The sequence below is a fragment of the Macaca thibetana genome, chromosome 5 (genome assembly GCF_024542745.1).
Source record: "Macaca thibetana thibetana isolate TM-01 chromosome 5, ASM2454274v1, whole genome shotgun sequence".
Classification (NCBI taxonomy): Eukaryota; Metazoa; Chordata; class Mammalia; order Primates; family Cercopithecidae; genus Macaca; species Macaca thibetana.
The window spans coordinates 166,292,180-166,311,964 of record NC_065582.1 but is presented as its reverse complement, the minus strand read 5'-3'; the positions used below and the strand labels follow the sequence as shown (position 1 = coordinate 166,311,964).

General features: G+C 40.1%; 1 protein-coding gene across 2 annotated transcripts in view; it reads left to right on the top strand.

Annotated features, from left to right (window-relative positions):
- The window catches only part of SLIT2 (slit guidance ligand 2), a 370,099-nt gene extending 350,723 nt beyond the window's left edge, over positions 1–19,376 (top strand). For both annotated transcript variants that reach the window (XM_050791112.1, XM_050791111.1), the window contains 4 exons: positions 8,791–8,945; positions 15,699–15,987; positions 16,257–16,468; positions 17,584–19,376. In XM_050791112.1, coding sequence (XP_050647069.1) covers positions 8,791–8,945; positions 15,699–15,987; positions 16,257–16,468; positions 17,584–17,825 — 898 coding nt within the window. In that variant the 3' untranslated portion in view covers positions 17,826–19,376. The remainder of the gene's footprint in view (positions 1–8,790; positions 8,946–15,698; positions 15,988–16,256; positions 16,469–17,583) is intronic.
- The last annotated feature ends 409 nt before the right edge of the window (positions 19,377–19,785 follow it).

Sequence of the window (19,785 nt, the reverse complement as noted above, 5' to 3'; positions counted from 1 at the left end):
CACAGGTGCAATGGATCTACTCTTAATCCTCTCCTTTCCTTTACCTTCAATTTGCAGTTTTTCCTAACTCTTAACTCTGATACGGCTAATTTTTTGACCTTTTTTCAAATGCCAGAAAATGCCAAGCAAGGTAACCTCTGTCCTGGGCCAGGCCTTTACTACAATGTAAAATCTTTGATGAAAGATAGTACTTCTCCATCCCCTGTAGTAAAATCTATCAATAACAGTGTTGCAATCAGCTGTCCCATAAGTGGCTAATAAATATTCTGTCTGGGTGAAGTACATTTTCAAATTTTGATTTGTTTCCACTTAAGTTCAGTTTTATTGTCATAATGCTATGTTATATAAAATTTACTTTGGTAAAACATTGTTTTCTAAATTTTGCATTATTTAATATATTATTGGGTCTTGCACTTGGAAATAATTTTGTACCTCAGGTGCATCTTTTTTTTTTTGAGACAGAGTCTCGCTCTGTCGCCCAGGCTGGAGTGCAGTGGCCGGATCTCAGCTCACTGCAAGCTCTGCCTCCCGGGTTCACGCCATTCTTCTGCCTCAGCCTCCCAAGTAGCTGGGAGTATAGGCACCTGCCACCTCGCCCGCCTAGTTTTTTGTGTTTTTTTTAGTAGAGACGGGGTTTCACCGTGTTAGCCAGGATGGTCTCGATCTCCTGACCTCATGATCCGCCCGTCTCGGCCTCCCAAAGTGCTGGGATTACAGGCTTGAGCCACCGCCCCCGGCCTGGTGCATCATTTCAATTGCCTGGTTAATTCTCCACATTGAAGAAAATGGATTTTATTTTAGCAAAATGAAATCTGATAAAATGAGGGGAAAGTAATAATATATTGTTATTATTTCTATAGGATATTTTTGGTTAAAAAATTATTTTATATGTCAACTATTGTTTCACATAAATCAGTATGAAGACTATTATTTTATGAAATTATGTCTAGACTGGTCATTTGTTGCCCTTCAAAAAGACTTTCTTTTAATCTAGATAAGGGGAAACATTTTTTACAAAAGTTATTAATAAAAAATAGGTGCTTCTTTCTTTAAATTCAAACTAATGTCATTTCCCAAACCAGACAGCCTCTTTGTAAACACAGCCAACTATGTTCAAAGTTAAAAGACACTAGTTAACATAGCTTGAAGTGTGTTTAAGAAAACTCAAGAGGTAGTAATTATTATTTTAGCAGTAGAAATAGAGTAGTATGCACATTTTCTCATCTTATTTCCTACATCCGAATAGAAGATCATGGCTTCTTGTAGACATACCTGCTGTTAACAGCATCAAGCATACAGGCATTAGTGTAGAATGGTTGTTTTCAAAAGTCTGCATTGGAATCACCTGAAAGATATGTTAAAATACAGGTTGTTGGGCACCACTCCTAGTTTCTGATTCTGTAGGTCTTAGCTAGGCCTGAAATTTTGCATTTTTAACAAGTTTCCAGGATATCTTGTACTCCAGGGACTACACTTTGAGAACCCCTTGTGTAAAAGGAATACATACTTTGCGAGCTGATTGTCTGCATCTCTTCCCATATCCAAGTTCTACAACATCATGCTTGATGCTCACAATGAAATCAGCCATGTTGGGAGTATTCCCACCACAAAAATCAGCAAAGCCTACAAATCTGGGTTTCTGTTCTTGTTTTTTTTTTTTTTTTTTTAACAGTACCAGCTGTTAAACATTTGCCAACAATCTGCTGCCTAAAGGGCTGGAACCAGCAACATAGATGAAATTAGCTGCCTAACAAGGGAATGGATTTGGAGTATGGCGCACGGGCCTAATCTTTACAGCACTTAGAGAATAGCATAAAGAGGGACTTAGTAATTGTATTAGTCCATTTTCACACTGCTGATAAAGACATACCCAAGACTGGGTAATTTATAAAGAAAAAGAGGTTTGATAGACTCACAGTTTCACATGGCTAGGGAGGCCTCACAATCATAGCAGAAGGCGAAAGGAATGGCTTACATGTCTTAGATGGTGGCAGACAAGAGAGAATTGAGATCAAAGCAAAAAGGGAAAACTCCAATAAAACCATCACATCTCGTAAGACTCACTCACTACCATGATAGCAGTATTGGGAAAACCACCCCCATAATTCACTTATATCCCACTTGGTCCCTCCCACAACATGGGGAATTATGGGAACTGCAATTCAAGATGAGATTTGGGTGGGGACACAGCCAAACCATGTCAGTAATAGTGCCATGAATAAATGGAAAAATGAATAGCAGCCTAAATTTAAGCAGTAGGTCCTCAGACAGGGCTGGAGTATTAAATTTTTATTCTCAAGTAGGCTAATAATGTGCTGTCTTTCAAAGTGACTTTCTTTTCATCTAGAAAAACAAACTTTTTTTAAATGAAAGTTATTATTGAAAAATATATGCTTTTTTTAGATTCAAATTAATGTGATTTTCCAAACCAGGCAGCTTCTTTGGAAACACAGCTAACTACTGTTTAAAAATAAGAAAATCAGATGAACCACCTTACCGGTGTGCAAGTTTTCATATTTAGGCAACCTGCTCAAATTCAGGGGACTTTCTCTTACCTACTGTTACATTTGGTTGGCTACATACACTCTGGACTGTGCAGTTTACAGGCTTACATTTCAACAAAAATACAAAAGAAACTCAACAAAGATGATCTCTGTATCTGAGAAGCTCAGTCTCATTGGGGAGACAGACAGTAGACAGAATCTATATGGTATTCTTGTTTCCAAGATGTTTATTCAGCCATTCTTGATATGCCATATGTAAAAGTCCCCCTGTTTAACTAGCTTATAACCTTGGGCAAATTGCTTCGTTTCTTTGTGCTTCATTTTTGTTATCTCAATAAATGCAATTAGATCTGCTTTTCATGTTTGGTTATGAGAATTGAATGAATGTAAAGCACCTGGCATCGTGCTTGGCACAGAGTGGGCTCATAATAGTGAGTAGTGCTGATGACTCATGGATATTCTTCCTGCTCAGATATCCGGATACAGAAGAATAAATACCCAAGTGGGAATTTTATAGCCTGACATCTCACTCTACAGTATGTTCAAGTTTAGAGAAGCCTTTCTAGTTTAGAGAATTTTATTCATATTAATCTGTTTTAAAAGTACTGATTAAAATATTACTTGAAAAACTATTTTCTAAAGCTTTCTTTTGAAAAATTCTTATATCTGTTTTTTTTTTTTTGAGACAGAGTCTCGCTCTGTCGCCCAGGCTGGAGTGCAGTGGCACGATCTTGGCTCATTGCAAGCTCCGCCTCCCAGGTTCACACCATTCTCCTTCCTCAGCCTCCCGAGTAGCTGGGACTACAGACACCCACCACTGTGCCTGGCTATTTTTTGTATTTTTAGTAGAGACAGAGTTTCACCATGTTAGCCAGGATGGTCTCCATCTCCTGACCTCATGATCCGCCCACCTCAGCCTCTCAAAGTGCTGGGATTACAGGCGTGAGCCACCGCACCCGGCCTACATAGATATCTTTAATCTCATTTGGCTTCCCATTCCTTTTGACTAAAGAGATATGCAAGAATATTTTTTAGTATCACTCTCACTTCACAGGTGAAGTATCATCAGGCCACAGATACCAAAATGAGATGACCAGTTGAGTTTGTTTGGTTTCCAGTTCCTATTCCAAAGCATGGAATATGCCACTAGATACTTCAATTTTAATTTTTTTTTTGAAATGGAATCTTGCTCTGTCACCTAGGCTAGAGAGCAGTGGCACAATCTCGGCTCACTGCAAACTCCACCTCCCGGGTTCAAGCAATTCTCCTGTCTCAGCCTCCAGAGGAGCTGGGATTACAGGCGTATGCCACGATGCCCAGCTTATTTTTGTATTTTTACTAGAGATGGCATTTCACCATCTTGGCCAGGCTAGACTGGAACTCCTGACCTCATGATAAACCAGCCTTGGCCTCCCAAAGTGCTGGAATTACAGGCGTGAGCCACTGCACCCAGCTCAGACACTTTAAAATTTTAAGGCAAGAAGTTGAAGCACACATAAAGAAAAACAATCTGTTTATTAAACTACAGAAATACATTATGTTTATCATTGTTAATGTATTGTGTGTAAGCAAAGTAGATAAAGAAAATCAGAGACATTTTAAAATCCCTCTTTTAGGCCCCAAAGTTCTGAATTATTTTTCTGTAGCAGACCACAGACAGTGGGGTAACTGCTTTGTTTTCATGTATCCACTTCCAGTATATAAATTCAAGAAAACAAATCTCAGGAAATAGGTGAGCGTAGTAAAACTAAACCTCATAGTAATAGTAATAACTGCAATTCAAATTCCCAGTGGAAAGGCTCAAAGTTAAGTGGTTCGCTTGTAGTTTTTGTGAGTCATAAAATATATTGTTCCCTAGGGAGTGGTGAAAGAGAGTTTATCAATACTTATCAGAACCCAGAAGGATGCCATGCGTTGCATGTGGGTATGTAGGAGACAGCTGCTACAGACTGAAAAGTGGATTATGGCTTTATAGCTCAGGCAGTCTTACTATGTAGCAACTAGTGTGTTGATCACTGCTTTTATTCTATTTTATTTTATTTATTTTTTGAGACAGAGTTTCACTTTGTTGCCCAGGCTGGACTGCAGTGGCACTGTCTCAGCTCACTGCAACCTCTGCCTCCGGGGTTCAAGCAATCCTCGTGCCTCAGCCTCCTGTGCAGCTGGGATTACAGGCGCCCACCACCATGCCCGGCTGATTTTGTTTGTATTTTAGAAGAGTCAAGATTTCACCATATTGCCCAGGCTGGTCTCGAACTCCTGAGCTCAAGCCATCTGCCCATCTTGGCCTCCCAAAGTGCTAGGATTGTAGGTGTGAGCCACCGCTCCTGGCCCACTGCTTTAATTTTAAACGAATGTGTAAACAAAGGATTCCTGGACATCCCCCAGTTTATCTCATGCTAGAAAAGACAGCATGAAACACCCAGTTAGAATGTTATTAACTCTGAAAAATTCTCTTTAGGTCCCATGTGTAAAATATCATCTTAAAAAACAAATTGGCCAGTTGTGGTGGTTTACATCTGTAATCTCAGCACTTTGGGAGGCAAAGCCAAGAAGATCGCTTGAGACCAGCCTGGGAAACATAGCAAGACCCTATCTCTACAGAAAAATTTAAAAAGTAGCTGGGCATGGTGGCATGTAGCTGTGGTCCTAGCTGCTTAGGAAGCTGAGGCAGCAGGATCACTTGAGTCCAGGAGGCTGAGGCTGCAGTGAGTCATCATTATGTCACCGTACTCCAGCCTGGCTGACAGAGCGAGACTCTGTCTCAAAAAAGAAGGAATCTAAGATCATGAACTTCACTGTGCTTACCTGTTAAAAGGTCAAGATGAGACTTCATTTAATTCCAGGGAGATGTAAATGGAATTAATCTCAGTGATAAGTCTTGTGAAGTTCTGGTGTGATCAGATTAGACATTTAAAGCTTTTAGGGAGAGAAAAGTGTAGTCAGTCTGAATCTCACTCATAATTGTGAAAATAAAATCCAAACTCAGTTTTAAAATCCATATAATTTCTCTGCATTCTTCAAAGGCTCGTTGTGAGATTATTACTTTTATTAATAATTCAGTGTTTTTTAGTAAATGAATCAAGTTTTGCTATCATACAAAGTTATTTACTGTAGAACTTTATTATTCCCAGGCTATTTGGGACAGAAATTGTATATTAAAAGCTTGTTAGTGGTGAAAACACATGCCATTTGTCTAGGAATAGGTATTCCTCAGGTTTTCGATTATAAAAGTAGTACATAATAATTAGGAGCACATACACTTGAGCCAGACAACCTGGCTTCAGAACTGTTTAGCCACTAACTAGATGTGTCACCTTGGATGTCCTAAGTGCCCACCTCTTGTTGTGAAGCTTATGTGAGGTAATACTTGCAAAGTTCTTAGTGCCTGGTCCTTAGTATGTGATATATAATCCTTTGCTCTTATTATTTGCACTTCTCTTAAAAGGAAGAAAAATCACCTAAGGTCACACTAACCAAAGATGACATGTCTAATGAGAGCTAGGACAAGCTGAGCAAGATTTATCTCTCAGCATTATCCTTGACGATACTGCCACTGAAAATTCCAACTATGTTTTATACAATGAATTTTCAGAGGTCTTGTCTTAAACATGCTTGAAGCGTAATGATTACCTATAGATATCATCTAGGAGCATTGCTAAAAACAATTGATATATGTTATGCCTAATACATCTCCCTTATATTTACTTACCACATATTTTCAGATATAAATAATACATGGCCAATACTTTAAATTAGCTTACAGTTATCAAGAGTTTAAGACATGTACTTCAAAAAAGAAGAAAAAGGAACAGAGGAGGGAATAAAAGAGCAATAAGTAAAGTGAGTTGATGATGAAACTACCTACCTCCAAGTTCCAACTGCATTCGGGTGTTTAAAACTGTAAAGTGTGTTAACTTAAACCACACAATTGTACTGCATCAGACACAGTCATTGATGATGACATGCCTGAACTGACTGTCTAAGACCAATATGTGACCAAGAATCCATTCCTTGGTAATATATGCATCTTTTCTTTGCAGTTTTAAAGAGAAAATGGGGACCTCATTATTAATATTTATCAAGGTTGATGTTGATAGGACAGCCAAATAAAACTACTTGGAAAGTTGTGTGTAACCTCAAAGTAAAAAGGAACTGGCTTCTACTCTATGTCTGTCTTTATTTTAATGTTTTACTTTAAAACTTTTAGTAACTTGAACAAGATATGCCCCCAAAGAAGTTATTACATTTCTGCCAGCCTTTAACATTATCCTACAATTAATATTTAAAACAAAGCTAAATTAAATTCTTTCATCAAGAAGATTCAGAAATAGGGTTGAATTATTTGTATCATGATGATCATGGTTGGGTGGGGGGCCGATATGATAGTGATGGTGATACTAATATCTAACATTCATTTTCGCTATGCTGAGTATCTTTCAGTCATTTTACATAGTCCTCAAATTAACCATGGAAGGCAGAAATATTTATTAGCATTTACTGAAGAGAAAACTGAAATATATTAGTAATAAAGTAACTTATCTAAATCAAACACTTCATAAATGCAGGACCAGGATTCAAATCCAGGATTATCTGACTACAGAGCCTATATGCTTAACCATTAGCTGATGTTGCTACTTGGCATACCCTCTTAGGAGAGAGTCATATTTAAAACCACTAATGGATGGTGTGCAACTTTACTTAGAAAATAATTTTCTGGTCTATTTTTTCCTCTGCCAATTGTATAGATGTTAAGTGTTAGGATAATTAAAAGTGTAAAAGGCAAAAATATTGATTGACATATCTAACATTTAATTTTATAAAGTTGTTATCTGAGACAGGCTATCAAAGATTCCTGCACACGTGGACTCTTCTAACCGCTTAACAGAAAGAATGTCAAATGTTTTCACATTTCTGCAGAACGATTTCTCTTGTTCTCAAATCAAAAAAACATTTTATTATCTGTCAGCATACAATGGAATATGATTAGACTCCAGTGGTGAAAGCCATGCAGAAATATGTTAATGCATTTTTCTATCATTCCCTAGACTTTGCCATTTTATAAATTTAAATATCAGTGCCCAGAAGTTTAATCAGTCATCTTGCATACAGAGTATTAAGTATTCACATTTAGTAATAATCTATCACATGCTCCCATGTTTCCATGTTGGAGCCTTTTTCAGTCTCTCCAGTATCCCAGCATGTTAGATCTTTAATCATCACCATTAATTTTTTGATCCCAACTTCCGTTATGCCATATTTTTCCTGTATAGCGAAAGGTAAGTATGTTCTTAACACTGCACTGCGTATTGGTCCTATTTCTTCTTTGGTCCTGTTTCATTGGTCTGGTTTGCTTTTTTGCCTGCTGTCACACCAGTGTTAGATATGCAACTACACTTTAAAATCCATGTAACACATATTTACTAATTGCACTCAACTTCATCTTATTTGTTAATTCTCATTTTCCATTTAACTTTCTTCATCTTTTTGTCTTTATTCACTTCATCAATTTCTATAAGCCCTTCCAAGGTTTTTAGAAGGTGACAGTAATCATTGTTAGACCTGGCCCTTGAAAATTATAGAAAAGAATCTAGAGAGCCATTGTCATTGCAGTATTTCCTAGATATCACTATGTTAAGCATTTTATTTCATCTGTTATTCCCGTGTCTCCCCTGAGCATAGATATCTTCTTCACAGTAATATCAGTTGATGAAAATGCACAGAAAGTAAGAGGGTATTATTAACCAATTTCAAAAAGTACCAAGATCCCACCAAGTTGGTTCTCCTTGCATTTGCGTGTATGTTTGATTCTGATAAGTCATAATATACAGTTTTTTAAGAGCAGAAGCCAGGAGTTGCCTAAGGTCAGTGTGTTAGAGTGTTTTTAACACCGGCCTAGGTTCCTTATCTTTTCAGTACAATTTGAAGTAATAGTGTCTTGGTAAATGGAACTTTTATGGCAGTTAAAAGCAAATGTATAAATTATCCTTTGGAATTGCTACATGTTGAGAGAATGTGGCTGGATGATGATGAAATGCAGTTATTTCTACTTCTCATCATAAAAGAACAAACTTACTTTGTATTCAGTTCCTGAGAAGCTGAAATCAATCACATCTCCTTGAAAATACCTATTTTTGAAAAAAATTCAACTACTGGTCTTTATCTTCAGTAGTGTTAGATTGCCGTCTCTTTTCCCAAGGAGTGCTTATTAAAGTTTGTATTTTAACTGCCTTGCTGTAATGAAAAGAAAAGGGAAGAATCAGCCAACTTTTTGTTTCCGTTGTAGTGTGGAGACAATCAATGATGGAAACTTCCACATTGTGGAACTACTCGCCCTGGATCAGAGTCTCTCTTTGTCCGTGGATGGTGGGAGCCCCAAAATCATCACCAACTTGTCAAAGCAGTCCACTCTGAATTTTGACTCTCCACTCTACGTAGGAGGTAAGCGGTTTTCCAAGTTCTGTTGGTCCTCAAACCCTGTGATTCTCATCTTGGATGAATTCTGAAGTTTATTAATGCCTAGTGCATCAGTATTTGTCATTCACCAATAGTGATCAATCCTTGAAAGATGGATGGCAAAGACAGAACAGAAAGATCTCTAGGTGGGTGTTCAGGGATCATTTTATAATCTCATCTCTGGTTCTAAGTAAACGTGTCATCTGGATAGAGAAGGACATTAATTAATATTTCTTTTGTATCAGTCACATGCTGGGTGATTTATACATTATATAATTGAATCTTATATTTGATCTGGTCTATGGAAAAGAAAGTTGGTTAGAGGTTAAATCATACAATCAAGAAAATGATAAAACAAGTTCAATGCAAACTGGGGAGTAGATGAGCCCACCCCAGCTCCCTTAAGGAGGCAGACCCTATCAGCTCAGTCAAATGTTGCCGTGCTGGAGCTTCTAGTTGCTAATTCGTGTGGATGATAGGATAAGTATCACTGTAATCCAGTGACTGAATGAATGAATGAACAAATTAAATGTACAAATTGTACTGGAATAACAAGAAATAGTTCTGTTCCACCAAGACCTTAAGGTGAATGAACAGGAGAGAGGGTTGGAAAGGTAGGTTAGGACTTGCAATCATAGAGTGAAGACCCTGGGCTTTATTTTTAAGTGTAAAGAAGGCAGATCAGTGAATAAATGAGGGACAGAAATATAAGCAAAGTTCTGTAGGAGCCCATCGGAGAGGACCCGCAGAGGAGGGAGCTCCCGTTCTTGCCTCTATTTGGAGGAACAAAAATAAACTGGAGGCATAGAATTTCAAAATTCTGGTAAAGGAGCAAGAAAGCAGTCAATGCTGAATTGAGAAACATTGGATTAAATTACATTGAATTTATTTGAACTGACTGATAAAACTAACTTACAGATGAATAAGTCAAAGCTTTGAACAGGTTAGTGTACAGTTTCATCACCATGACAGATATTTTCATGAGTTTCACATCATTTTCTGAAAAATAATAACCTATGCTACACCATTATCTCAACCACTCAGAGCCTTCTTTTTAGTGCCTCTAAGTCTAGGGCATTTCTGTTTTAATAATTTCAGTAGTAGACAATCTTAACACTTTGACAGAGTTGGATTGTTTTAGAAACAGTTCGAAGTCTTTGGTTCAATTCTGTAAATATTTATTGAGTACTTAACCACATACTAGGAACTAAGTAAATGGATACATAAAGGATACAAAGTTGAAGAAGCAAAGTCCATTCTACTCCCTAAAAAGTCAGGAATGCAGAGGCATCTTCAAGTAACTATGATGCATTATCAATAAAGTGTTGCATAGTGAGTCTACTCAGCGAGTTGACTGGTCTAATTGCTTCACGGCTGAGACTCTCATTACAAAGCAAGTCGTCCATTCTTGCCAGCATTCCAGTTAACAGGGTTGCTTTTAGGTGGGTGAAGCCAAGTCACAAGTGTACCTTTGATTTGAGACAAAATAAATTATATTTATTGAGTCCATGCTATGTGCCCAGCACAGTGCTCGTTTTATAGCCTTAATCTGCAGAGACCTTAGGAATTAGGTATGATTTTCTCTGTTTTGTATTCCCTGAAGAGCAATCCCAAGGATTTTATATAACTTGGCCAAGTTCACAAAGCTATTATGCAGTAGACACCTCATTTAAGTCCAGGTCCGCCTGACTCCAGAGCCACCTGCATTGCCATTCACTTCTTAACATAAAGCAGAAAGGGAGCATATCTAAGTGTTGTGGCCTTTTGTTGTTTATTTATGGACTTTTCATTCACTTGGTTTTATTATGCTTTCATTAGAATCTACTTCATTAAACCTTTCAAAGCCCCTTTAGAATGGAGTACAAAACAAATTTTAAAAATAAAGGGGGCTGGACATGGTGGCTCACACCCATAGTCTCAGCACTTTGGGAGGCTGAGGAGGGAGGATCACGTGAGCCCGGGAGGCTGAGACTGCAGTGAGCCATGACTGCACCATTGCAGTACAGCCTGGGAAACAGAGTCAGACACTATCTCAAGATAAAAAAGAAAATACAGGATGAGACTGTTTAAGTCAGAACATTCCTCCTTCCCCAGTCCCCAGCCCAGAAAAAAAAAAAGAGGAAAAAAAGTTTTAAACTCCAAAATGAGAAGTATTTATCCTTCTGAAGGTCGAGGGCCTGGAAGAATTCAAACAGCACCTCTGTGCACCCAGGCCTCAAGGAAACCACTTTCATCCCAGTCCCACTGCCAGAGATCACCATGGGTCCGCTTTCTCCCCGCTTAGAGTGCAGTCTCAAGGGTGACTCAGATTTTCAAAGCACAAGGAACCTGTAAGACCACAGCCTTGAATGCTGTATGGCAAAGGCATGAGAAGCAGAGGGAGAAAAGGAAAGCGAGGTAACTAGGTTCCCTTTCAAAGTGGTGACTACAGCCGGGCGTGGTGGCTCACACCCGTAATCCCAGCACTTTGGGGCCGAGACAGGCGGATCACGAGGTCAGCAGATCGAGGCCATTCTGGTTAACACGGTGAAACCTCGTCTCTACTAAAAATACAAAAAATTAGCCAGGCGTGGTGGCAGGCGCCTGTAGTCCCAGCTACTCGGGAGGCTGAGGCAGGAGAATGACATGAACCTGGTAGGTGGAGCTTGCAGTGAGCTGAGATCGCGCCACCGCACTCCAGCCTGGGCTACAATGGGAGACTCCATCTCAAAAAAAAAAAAAAAAAAAAAAAAAAAAAAAAAAAATATATATATATATATATATATATAAAGTGACTACAATGAGATACCATCTCACACCAGTGAGAATGGCTATTATTAAAAAGTCAAAAAATAACAACTGCTGGCAAGGTTGTGGAGAAAAAGGAACACTTATACCACTGTTGGTGGAAATGTAAATTAATTCAGCCATTGTGGAAAACAGTGTGGCGATTCCTCAAAGGCCTAAAAATAGAGCTACCATTCAACCCAGCAATCCCACGACTGAGCATATAGCCAAAGGAATCTCGATCATTCTCTCATAAAGACACAGGCATGCATATATTCATTGCAGCACTATTCACAATGGTAAAGACATAGAATCAACCTAAATGCCCATCAATTCTAGACTGGATAAAGAAAATGTGGTATATATACACCATGAAATACCATGCAGCCACAAAAAAGAATTGAGCTGATGCCCTTGGCAGGAACATGGATGGAGCTGGAGGCCATTATCGATAACAAACTAACAGGAACAGAAAAACACATACCGCATGTTCTCACTTATAAGTGGGAGCCAAATGATGAGAACACATGGACACAGAGAGGGGAGCAACACACACTGGGGCCTATTAGAGGGCGGAGGGTGGGAGGAGGGAGAGGATCAGGAAAAATCACTAATGGACATTAAGCTTAATTCCTGGGTGCTGAAATAGTCTGTACAACAAACCCCTCGTGACATGGGTTTACCCAGTTTGTTATACGGTAACACATATACACTGTTGATGGGAGTGTAACCCTCATATACCCCTGAACTTAAGATAAAAGTTAAAAAAAAAAAACAAAAAACAGGGGTGCTGCCCAAGAAAGACTGCCTGAAGGTGTTGCCTCAGCATATGGGGAGAGGCAGCCCTTTGGTGAGTATATGGAGAGGCAGCTTCATCTACCCTTGGGTTATACCCAGGATATGTGCTTTACTTGACACAATTTTTTTTTTTTTTTCCTGAGGTGGAGTTTCGCTCTTGTTGCCCAGTCTAGAGTGCAATGGCTCAATTTTGGCTCACTGCAACCTCCACCTCCTGAGTTAAAGTGATTCTCCTGCCTCAGCCTCCCAAGTAGCTGGGATTACAGGCGCCTGCCACCACACCCAGCTAATTTTTTAAATATTTTTAGTAGAGACAGGGTTTCATCATGTTGGGCAGGCTGGTCTCAAACTCCTGACGTCATGTGATCCATCCACCTCGGCCTCCCAAAGTGCTGGGATTACATGAATGAGCCACTGCACTTGGCCGACACAAAATAATTTAATTTTCTTTTTTTTTTTTTTTTTTTTTTGTCTATAGTCCAACTGAACCCTTATTACCTAATAGGGAAAAAAAATCAAGAAATAAGCCCCATGCATGGAAATCCATGTATATGCGACATATGCCCTCCTTGTCCTGCCATGGGACAGAGGACCTAGGCTTGATACTTGGTCTCTTTATTGCTATTTTGAGGCCTGTAGAAATAAGGCTACAAGCTGTTTGCTGAGTTATCTGTTGGTTGATTGACTGATTGATTGAATGACTTCCAACTAGGTCCATGGCATAGAGGAAAGGCTTAAAAAAATTCATGGATCTGGCTGGGCGTGGTGGTTCATGCCTGTAATCCCACCACTTTGGGAGGCCGAGGCGGGTGGATCACCTGAGGTCAGGAGTTTGAGACCAGCCTGAACAATATGGAGAAACCCTATCTCTACTAGAATTACAAAATTAGCTGGGCATGGTGGCGCATGCCTGTAATCCCAGCTTCTCGGGAGACTGAGGCAGGAGAATCACTTGAACCCAGGAGGCGAGGGTTGCAGTGAGCCGAGATCGTGTCATTGCACTCCAGCCTGGGCAACAAGAGTAAAACTCCATCTCAAAAAAAAAAAAAAGATCATGGATCTACTTCTGTTTGTCAATGAAGACCTAGTTTCCTAGCTAGCATGTGAAAAGATTGACTCAGAATAATTCTTGATTTTATGATAGCCTATTGAAAGTCAAATATATGTATGATGTCTAAACATTTTCATTTACAGATTACTTTAGTCAAAGCTGGGCTTTTTCTAATTGTTAACTTTGGAACAAAACGGAACAGATTTACTAATTGTTCTCTGTGCTGTGGCACTTTGCCAATCTGTATTTATTCTTGACATGTGCACATATGCGTGTTGTGCCTATATCAAAATGAGCTATTAAAAATAGTTTTGGAAGAAGTTCATTTTTAACCACTGAATAAAGGACCATAAATGTGTGGTCATTAAAGTCCTTATGATGGATGGATGTGGTTAAATTAGAAAAACTGACCCCAGGGCAAGGAATTTTCTGTCACCAGTCCTCTCCTGGAAATGGTAAGTTTCATCCTTTTGGCCCTGCTCTAGAAAGCAACCCACAGCAAGAGGGACATGACTAGACACCTGTACTCACAGAACTTCACAGCCAAGAGACTTCATTCAGTACCTGTCAGAGTGTAACCATGGACTACCTGAATCACCTGAGCTGCATGTAGATATTTAGATTTCTGCACCTTTCCTGTTCCAACAGCATCAGAACCTCAGAAGGGGGAGAGAGTGGAGCCTGCAAAACTGCCTTTGAGCATGCACTGCTATTGGTTCTTACATATGACAAACTTAGGACAGCTTCTCTGGTCCATATGCTCATGATATATAGATGACAATGCTAAGCCCCAGAGAGAAGAAACAACTGCAAGTGCACACAGAACCAGAAATCCTTACCCTCTACCCTAGTGGTTTCATACAGCTAGCTCTCTGACTTTGGTGGCTGCTTTGAATGCCAATGGATGAGTCATTTCCTATGAATGGGAAAGGAGAAGGTGGCATAAGTTCGGACCCACAGTGTGCTACAGTTCTTGGTCTTTATAACCAACAAACCCCCTAAAGAATGAGAAACTGGGTCTTCCTCAGCCTAGAACTTCCAGCCAGTAGTCTAGAGTTTAGGCACAGCTAAAGCATAACTGGGGGGTTGTGGGGAGGTGGTAGTGGCGTTGCCAGCACTCTGAAAGCCTCCAACACCCTCCCCGCTTCCCTGGATGGGTGCCTCCTGCAGGATGCCTTCCAGGGACTAAGGGTCTGGCTTAGGCCATGGAAAGATTCTTCCGTTTTGCCAAAATGAGTGTTACCAGATGACTGTCGCTAGTGGAATGTATATATACAAAGATTGCAAATACTCTGTTTTTGAAGGGATTTCTTTTTTATTTCTGATTTCTTGGACTATGAAGTCTTCACTCTCAATTAGCAAGAAAGAAAAAATGATGTGAATGAGGTGCTGTCCTGAAAAGAATCAGGAGTGAGTTTATGGCATTGACATCGTTGACCAAGCTCAGGGACGCTGCCAGGAGCGAGCTGGATTCGTTGCCAACTTAGAATGTGGCAGGGCTGGGGTGAATGGTCACTGTGAACCCCAGTTCTCAGCCCCTGAGACCTGGTGGACCTACCCCTGATTCCAGAGATAGAGGAGGTTTTTCTCATCAGCCTAACTCTAACCTAAACTCGCTGGGTCACCTTGAGCATGTCGCCAGGGCTTTCTGAGCCCTAGCCCCTTGTCTTTAAGATAAGGGATAGAATTAGAGCACTACAAACTGAGCTTTATGGAGCTCCAGACTTCCAGGAGTGTGTGCCTGGAGGTGGGGGGTGGAGGACAAACGGAGAGGGAGCATTCCCTTCCCCCAATCTTGCCTTTAAGGACAGTAGCTCTGCCTCTACGTTTTATACATTTGTGTACATGTAAAGTTTTCTTTGAAGCAAATTTTAAAAGTTAAAGATTAACCACCAGTGAACTAGGTATTTTGTTCTAGTTGTGGATTAGAATTCCCTGGAGCGTCTTCCAATACAGAACAAAAAAAAACACACATCTCTTCTCCACTTCACTTCCCTACCACCCTGTCCAAATATCCTGCCGTAATAGGTTGGCAGTGAGGTCCTAAGCATCAGTATTTCTGGGTAGCAAATGGCTGAGAAATCCCCAGAGAGCCTGACCTCTGACCCGGTGTTCCTCCCCAGGCATGCCAGGGAAGAGCAACGTGGCATCTCTGCGCCAGGCCCCTGGGCAGAACGGAACCAGCTTCCACGGCTGCATCCGGAACCTTTACATCAACAGTGAGCTGCAGGACTTCCAGAAGGTGCCGATGCAAACAGGCATTTTGCCTGGCTGTGAGCCATGCCACAAGAAGGTATGTGCCCATGGCACATGCCAGCCCAGCAGCCAGGCAGGCTTCACCTGCGAGTGCCAGGAAGGATGGATGGGGCCCCTCTGTGACCAACGGACCAATGACCCTTGCCTTGGAAATAAGTAAGTTCCTGCTGCTTGGTAGTTGAGCACACACCTGAAAGCCTCAAAGCCAAACCCAAGGAAGGAAGGAAGGAAAGAAAGAGGGGAGGGGAGAGGAGGGGAGGGGAGGGGAGGGGAGGGGAAAGGAGGGGAGGGGAGGGAAGGTTCATTAGGCATTAGCACTCTGTCCCTCATATTTTCTCAGTCATCCTCCATTCTTACATCACCTCCGTTCATTCTTACCTCCTCTGCTGAATGCATTCCCACTCCTGTGTTCCTCCTCCCTGTAGGTGTGTACATGGCACCTGCTTGCCCATCAATGCATTCTCCTACAGCTGTAAGTGCTTGGAGGGCCATGGAGGCGTCCTCTGTGATGAAGAGGAAGATCTGTTTAACCCGTGCCAGGCGATCAAGTGCAAGCATGGGAAGTGCAGGCTTTCAGGCCTAGGGCAGCCCTACTGTGAATGCAGCAGCGGATACACGGGGGACAGCTGCGATCGAGGTAAGCCAGCCCCACTGGGTACCTCGCTCATAGCAAAGCAAGAAGGGTACCCCGTCTTTGAAAAGAGAGAGAGAAAAGGTGGGGAAAAAAAAAAACAGGAGCAACAGAGAGGGGAGTGATAGGAGAGAGAGGAGTGATAGGAGAGAATACCAGGTCTTCGCACTACTTGCAGTTGCTGCTATTGATTTATTTTCAAGTATTATGAAGGCACCAGATGTGAAATGGCCTTAAACCTCCACCACAAGATTGTACGCAGCCTTCAGATGCTTCTCACAAGTTGATTTGCTGTAAAAGAAATACTCCTTTTTACCTGAAGCACATTTACTTTACTCCTGTCTTACCTTTACCGACTGTTCTCATCCATATATATTATTAATCTTCTGGCACACAGAAGATGGTCCTCCTAATTCTGCTCTAGTTTTAGTACAAAATGACCTTTGACCTTAGAATCGACTGATTTATCACAGCAAATCATGTGGGTGAGAGGAACGGAAACAGGCTGACTTCTTAGTTCACCTTCCTCCTCCTCCTTTGTCTGCGTGATCAGAGCTCGCCTGGTCTCCAGCTGGCACGGATTTTGTTTTGTGTGTCAGAGGGACGAGACAAGAAGAACGTGCCCGTGGAAGCTTTTAGCAGATGTCTCTTTTTCGAACTACGTACTTCATACTGGGGTAATTTATGAAGTTAGTGGAATGTTACTTGTATTAAGTAACAGATCGGATAATATTAAACTCCAGGTCTAATAAATAAAATCGCATACTCTCTGAAACTACTCCCTGTGGTAAACAAAACCAGCTGTTAGTAGTGTAAAAACAGAAAATGTGTATTTTTTTTTCCTTTTTTGCAATGAAAGAAAAGATTTAGGAATCCAATTTTCTTGTCACTGCAATAGCATTGTATTTATACTCTACATATATAGCTTTCACTTGGCTGAAAATAAAGACCAAAAAGAAGTATTTTTCAAAGAATAGGAAGCCGTGCCACCAGCTAATAATATGTAAAGCAGGTTACAAAGTGGAAGCAAAGGCTTCTGAATTAAGTTGTGGATTCACAGTCACTCTGCATGACTTACAGTGACTGTTCTTAAAATGCTTGTGCTTTTTGTTCTTTTCCAGAAATCTCTTGTCGAGGGGAACGGATAAGAGATTATTACCAAAAGCAGCAGGGCTATGCTGCTTGCCAGACAACCAAGAAGGTGTCCCGATTAGAGTGCAGAGGTGGGTGTGCAGGAGGGCAGTGCTGTGGACCTCTGAGAAGCAAGCGGCGGAAATACTCTTTCGAATGCACTGACGGGTCCTCCTTTGTGGACGAGGTTGAGAAGGTGGTGAAGTGCGGCTGTACGAGGTGTGCGTCCTAAGCACGCTCCCGGCAGCTCTGTCTCTGGAAAAGGTTGTATACTTCTTGACCATGTTGGACTAATTAAGGCTTCATAGTGGAAATATTTGAAATATATTGTAAAATACAGAACAGACTTATTTTTATTATGAGAATAAAGACTTTTTTTCTGCATTTGGAAAAAAAAAAAAAAAGAAATGCTTGAACTAAAGCTTCCCCTATGCTGGAGAAGTATGAAGAAAGATATACCTGGAGGCATTAGAACAGCGATGGGAACCATTGCAACTCGGGTCCATCTTTGTAACATGCTGAAGACAAGCAGAAGCACATGCACGAGGGGCAGAGGAGCTACTGTGCACTGCTGTGAAATTTTCCAGAGCATAAAACCTGCGTACCCTCCTTCACATCAACTAAGTTCACTAGGACATACCAAGCACATGCGTGTGAATGAGGATGCAAGGCAAGAGAATGGAACTCCAGAATTCACAGATAGAACAAATGGATGAGAAATATTTCGTGCAAAGTATAAAGTGTCCTGAGGATCTGGGTTCCATTCACAAGAGGAAATGAAAGTGATAAAATAAATTTTATCTTCCTTTTAAATGTCAGCATGTCAGCAGAAGCAGCACACAAAAGTCTTTACCATTTTCCAGTATTAATTTTTTGTAATATAAATGATAAAGGAGATGATAAAGAACCAATAGATTATTGATAAATAAATTAGTAATAATATGATTTTTTTGTTTCTATGAGTTCTAAACAGCCCTATACAGTATTCAGTTTCCATGAGAAATATTTATTGTATCAAAGTACATTGTACTTAACATTTTAGGCCATCCTTTTACTGTTCCTTGATGCTTTAATATATATTAATTTATAATTATCCTGATATTTTTGTACATTTTTCAAACTTAAAAAAATCAGGATTTTTTTTTTTTTTTTGGCAATAGTACTAACATAGGGTTTTATCTTGGGATAAATATGTGTTGGTCTGTTTGTTGACCTTGACATCTGCTCACTGATGTCACTGACCTACTGGCCTCATTCAGGACACCTGCAGAGAGTGTGCAAAGTCCAAGAGAGGAAAACACAAATCTGTATGTGAGATGGTCATTGTACAGAAAGAAGTGGCCCCTCTGCAACATGTCCTCTCAGAAAAAAAAATGGTGTGTAGCAATCAACACTAGAAAGTAGACCTTTTGCAAATTAATATGTCCTTGACCTTTTTTGCCCTTTTCTGGGGGTGGGGTGGGGATAAAAAGACTGTCATGTCAAGAACTGTGATTTTTTTTCCCCCCAAACAATAAAACTCCTTTATTATCTTAATGTTCCCATGTTAACATGTTTGCTGCTAAATTACCATGTAGAATTGATAATGATTTATAGTGGACTGTGCTCTTCCCTCATTAAAATCCCAGGGTGCCCTGTAAAGATGCAGATGTTTCTTCCTGAAAACTTCTTTTTTTTACAAAGAAAATTAGATGTACATGTGTAATTCAGTGTGCTTTGTCTTTCTCCAGACTAATATCAGTTACACTGCTGATGTTTGTAAATTAAACAGATATTTACTTCATTAACAGCTTGGTGGTTTTCTTAGAAATTGCACAATAGGCCACTCCTTAAGAATTTATTAATCAAAATGATACAGAAAGAATAAGGAAGAAAACCTATGCCTTTTTGTTGCCAAAAATTGGTGTGAGATTCACATGTTGTTATTTCTGGGGACTGATACTGGAATGGCCACATAAGAGAGATGGATATAAAAATATACAATTTGCTGAAAAAAAGATATTCATTTTTTTTTTCAAAAAAATTGTAAGATGAAGTCTAACTAAGATGAAATGTTTTTGTTCTTGTTCTTCTTTGGTTCTCCCTCCCCAACAGAACCAGGGAGAAAACAATAAAAGCCACTCTTAGGCCAGGGTTGGTAACATCAAGGTGTACTATCCAGGACAGAGAAACAACATTGTCTGGGAGGAATA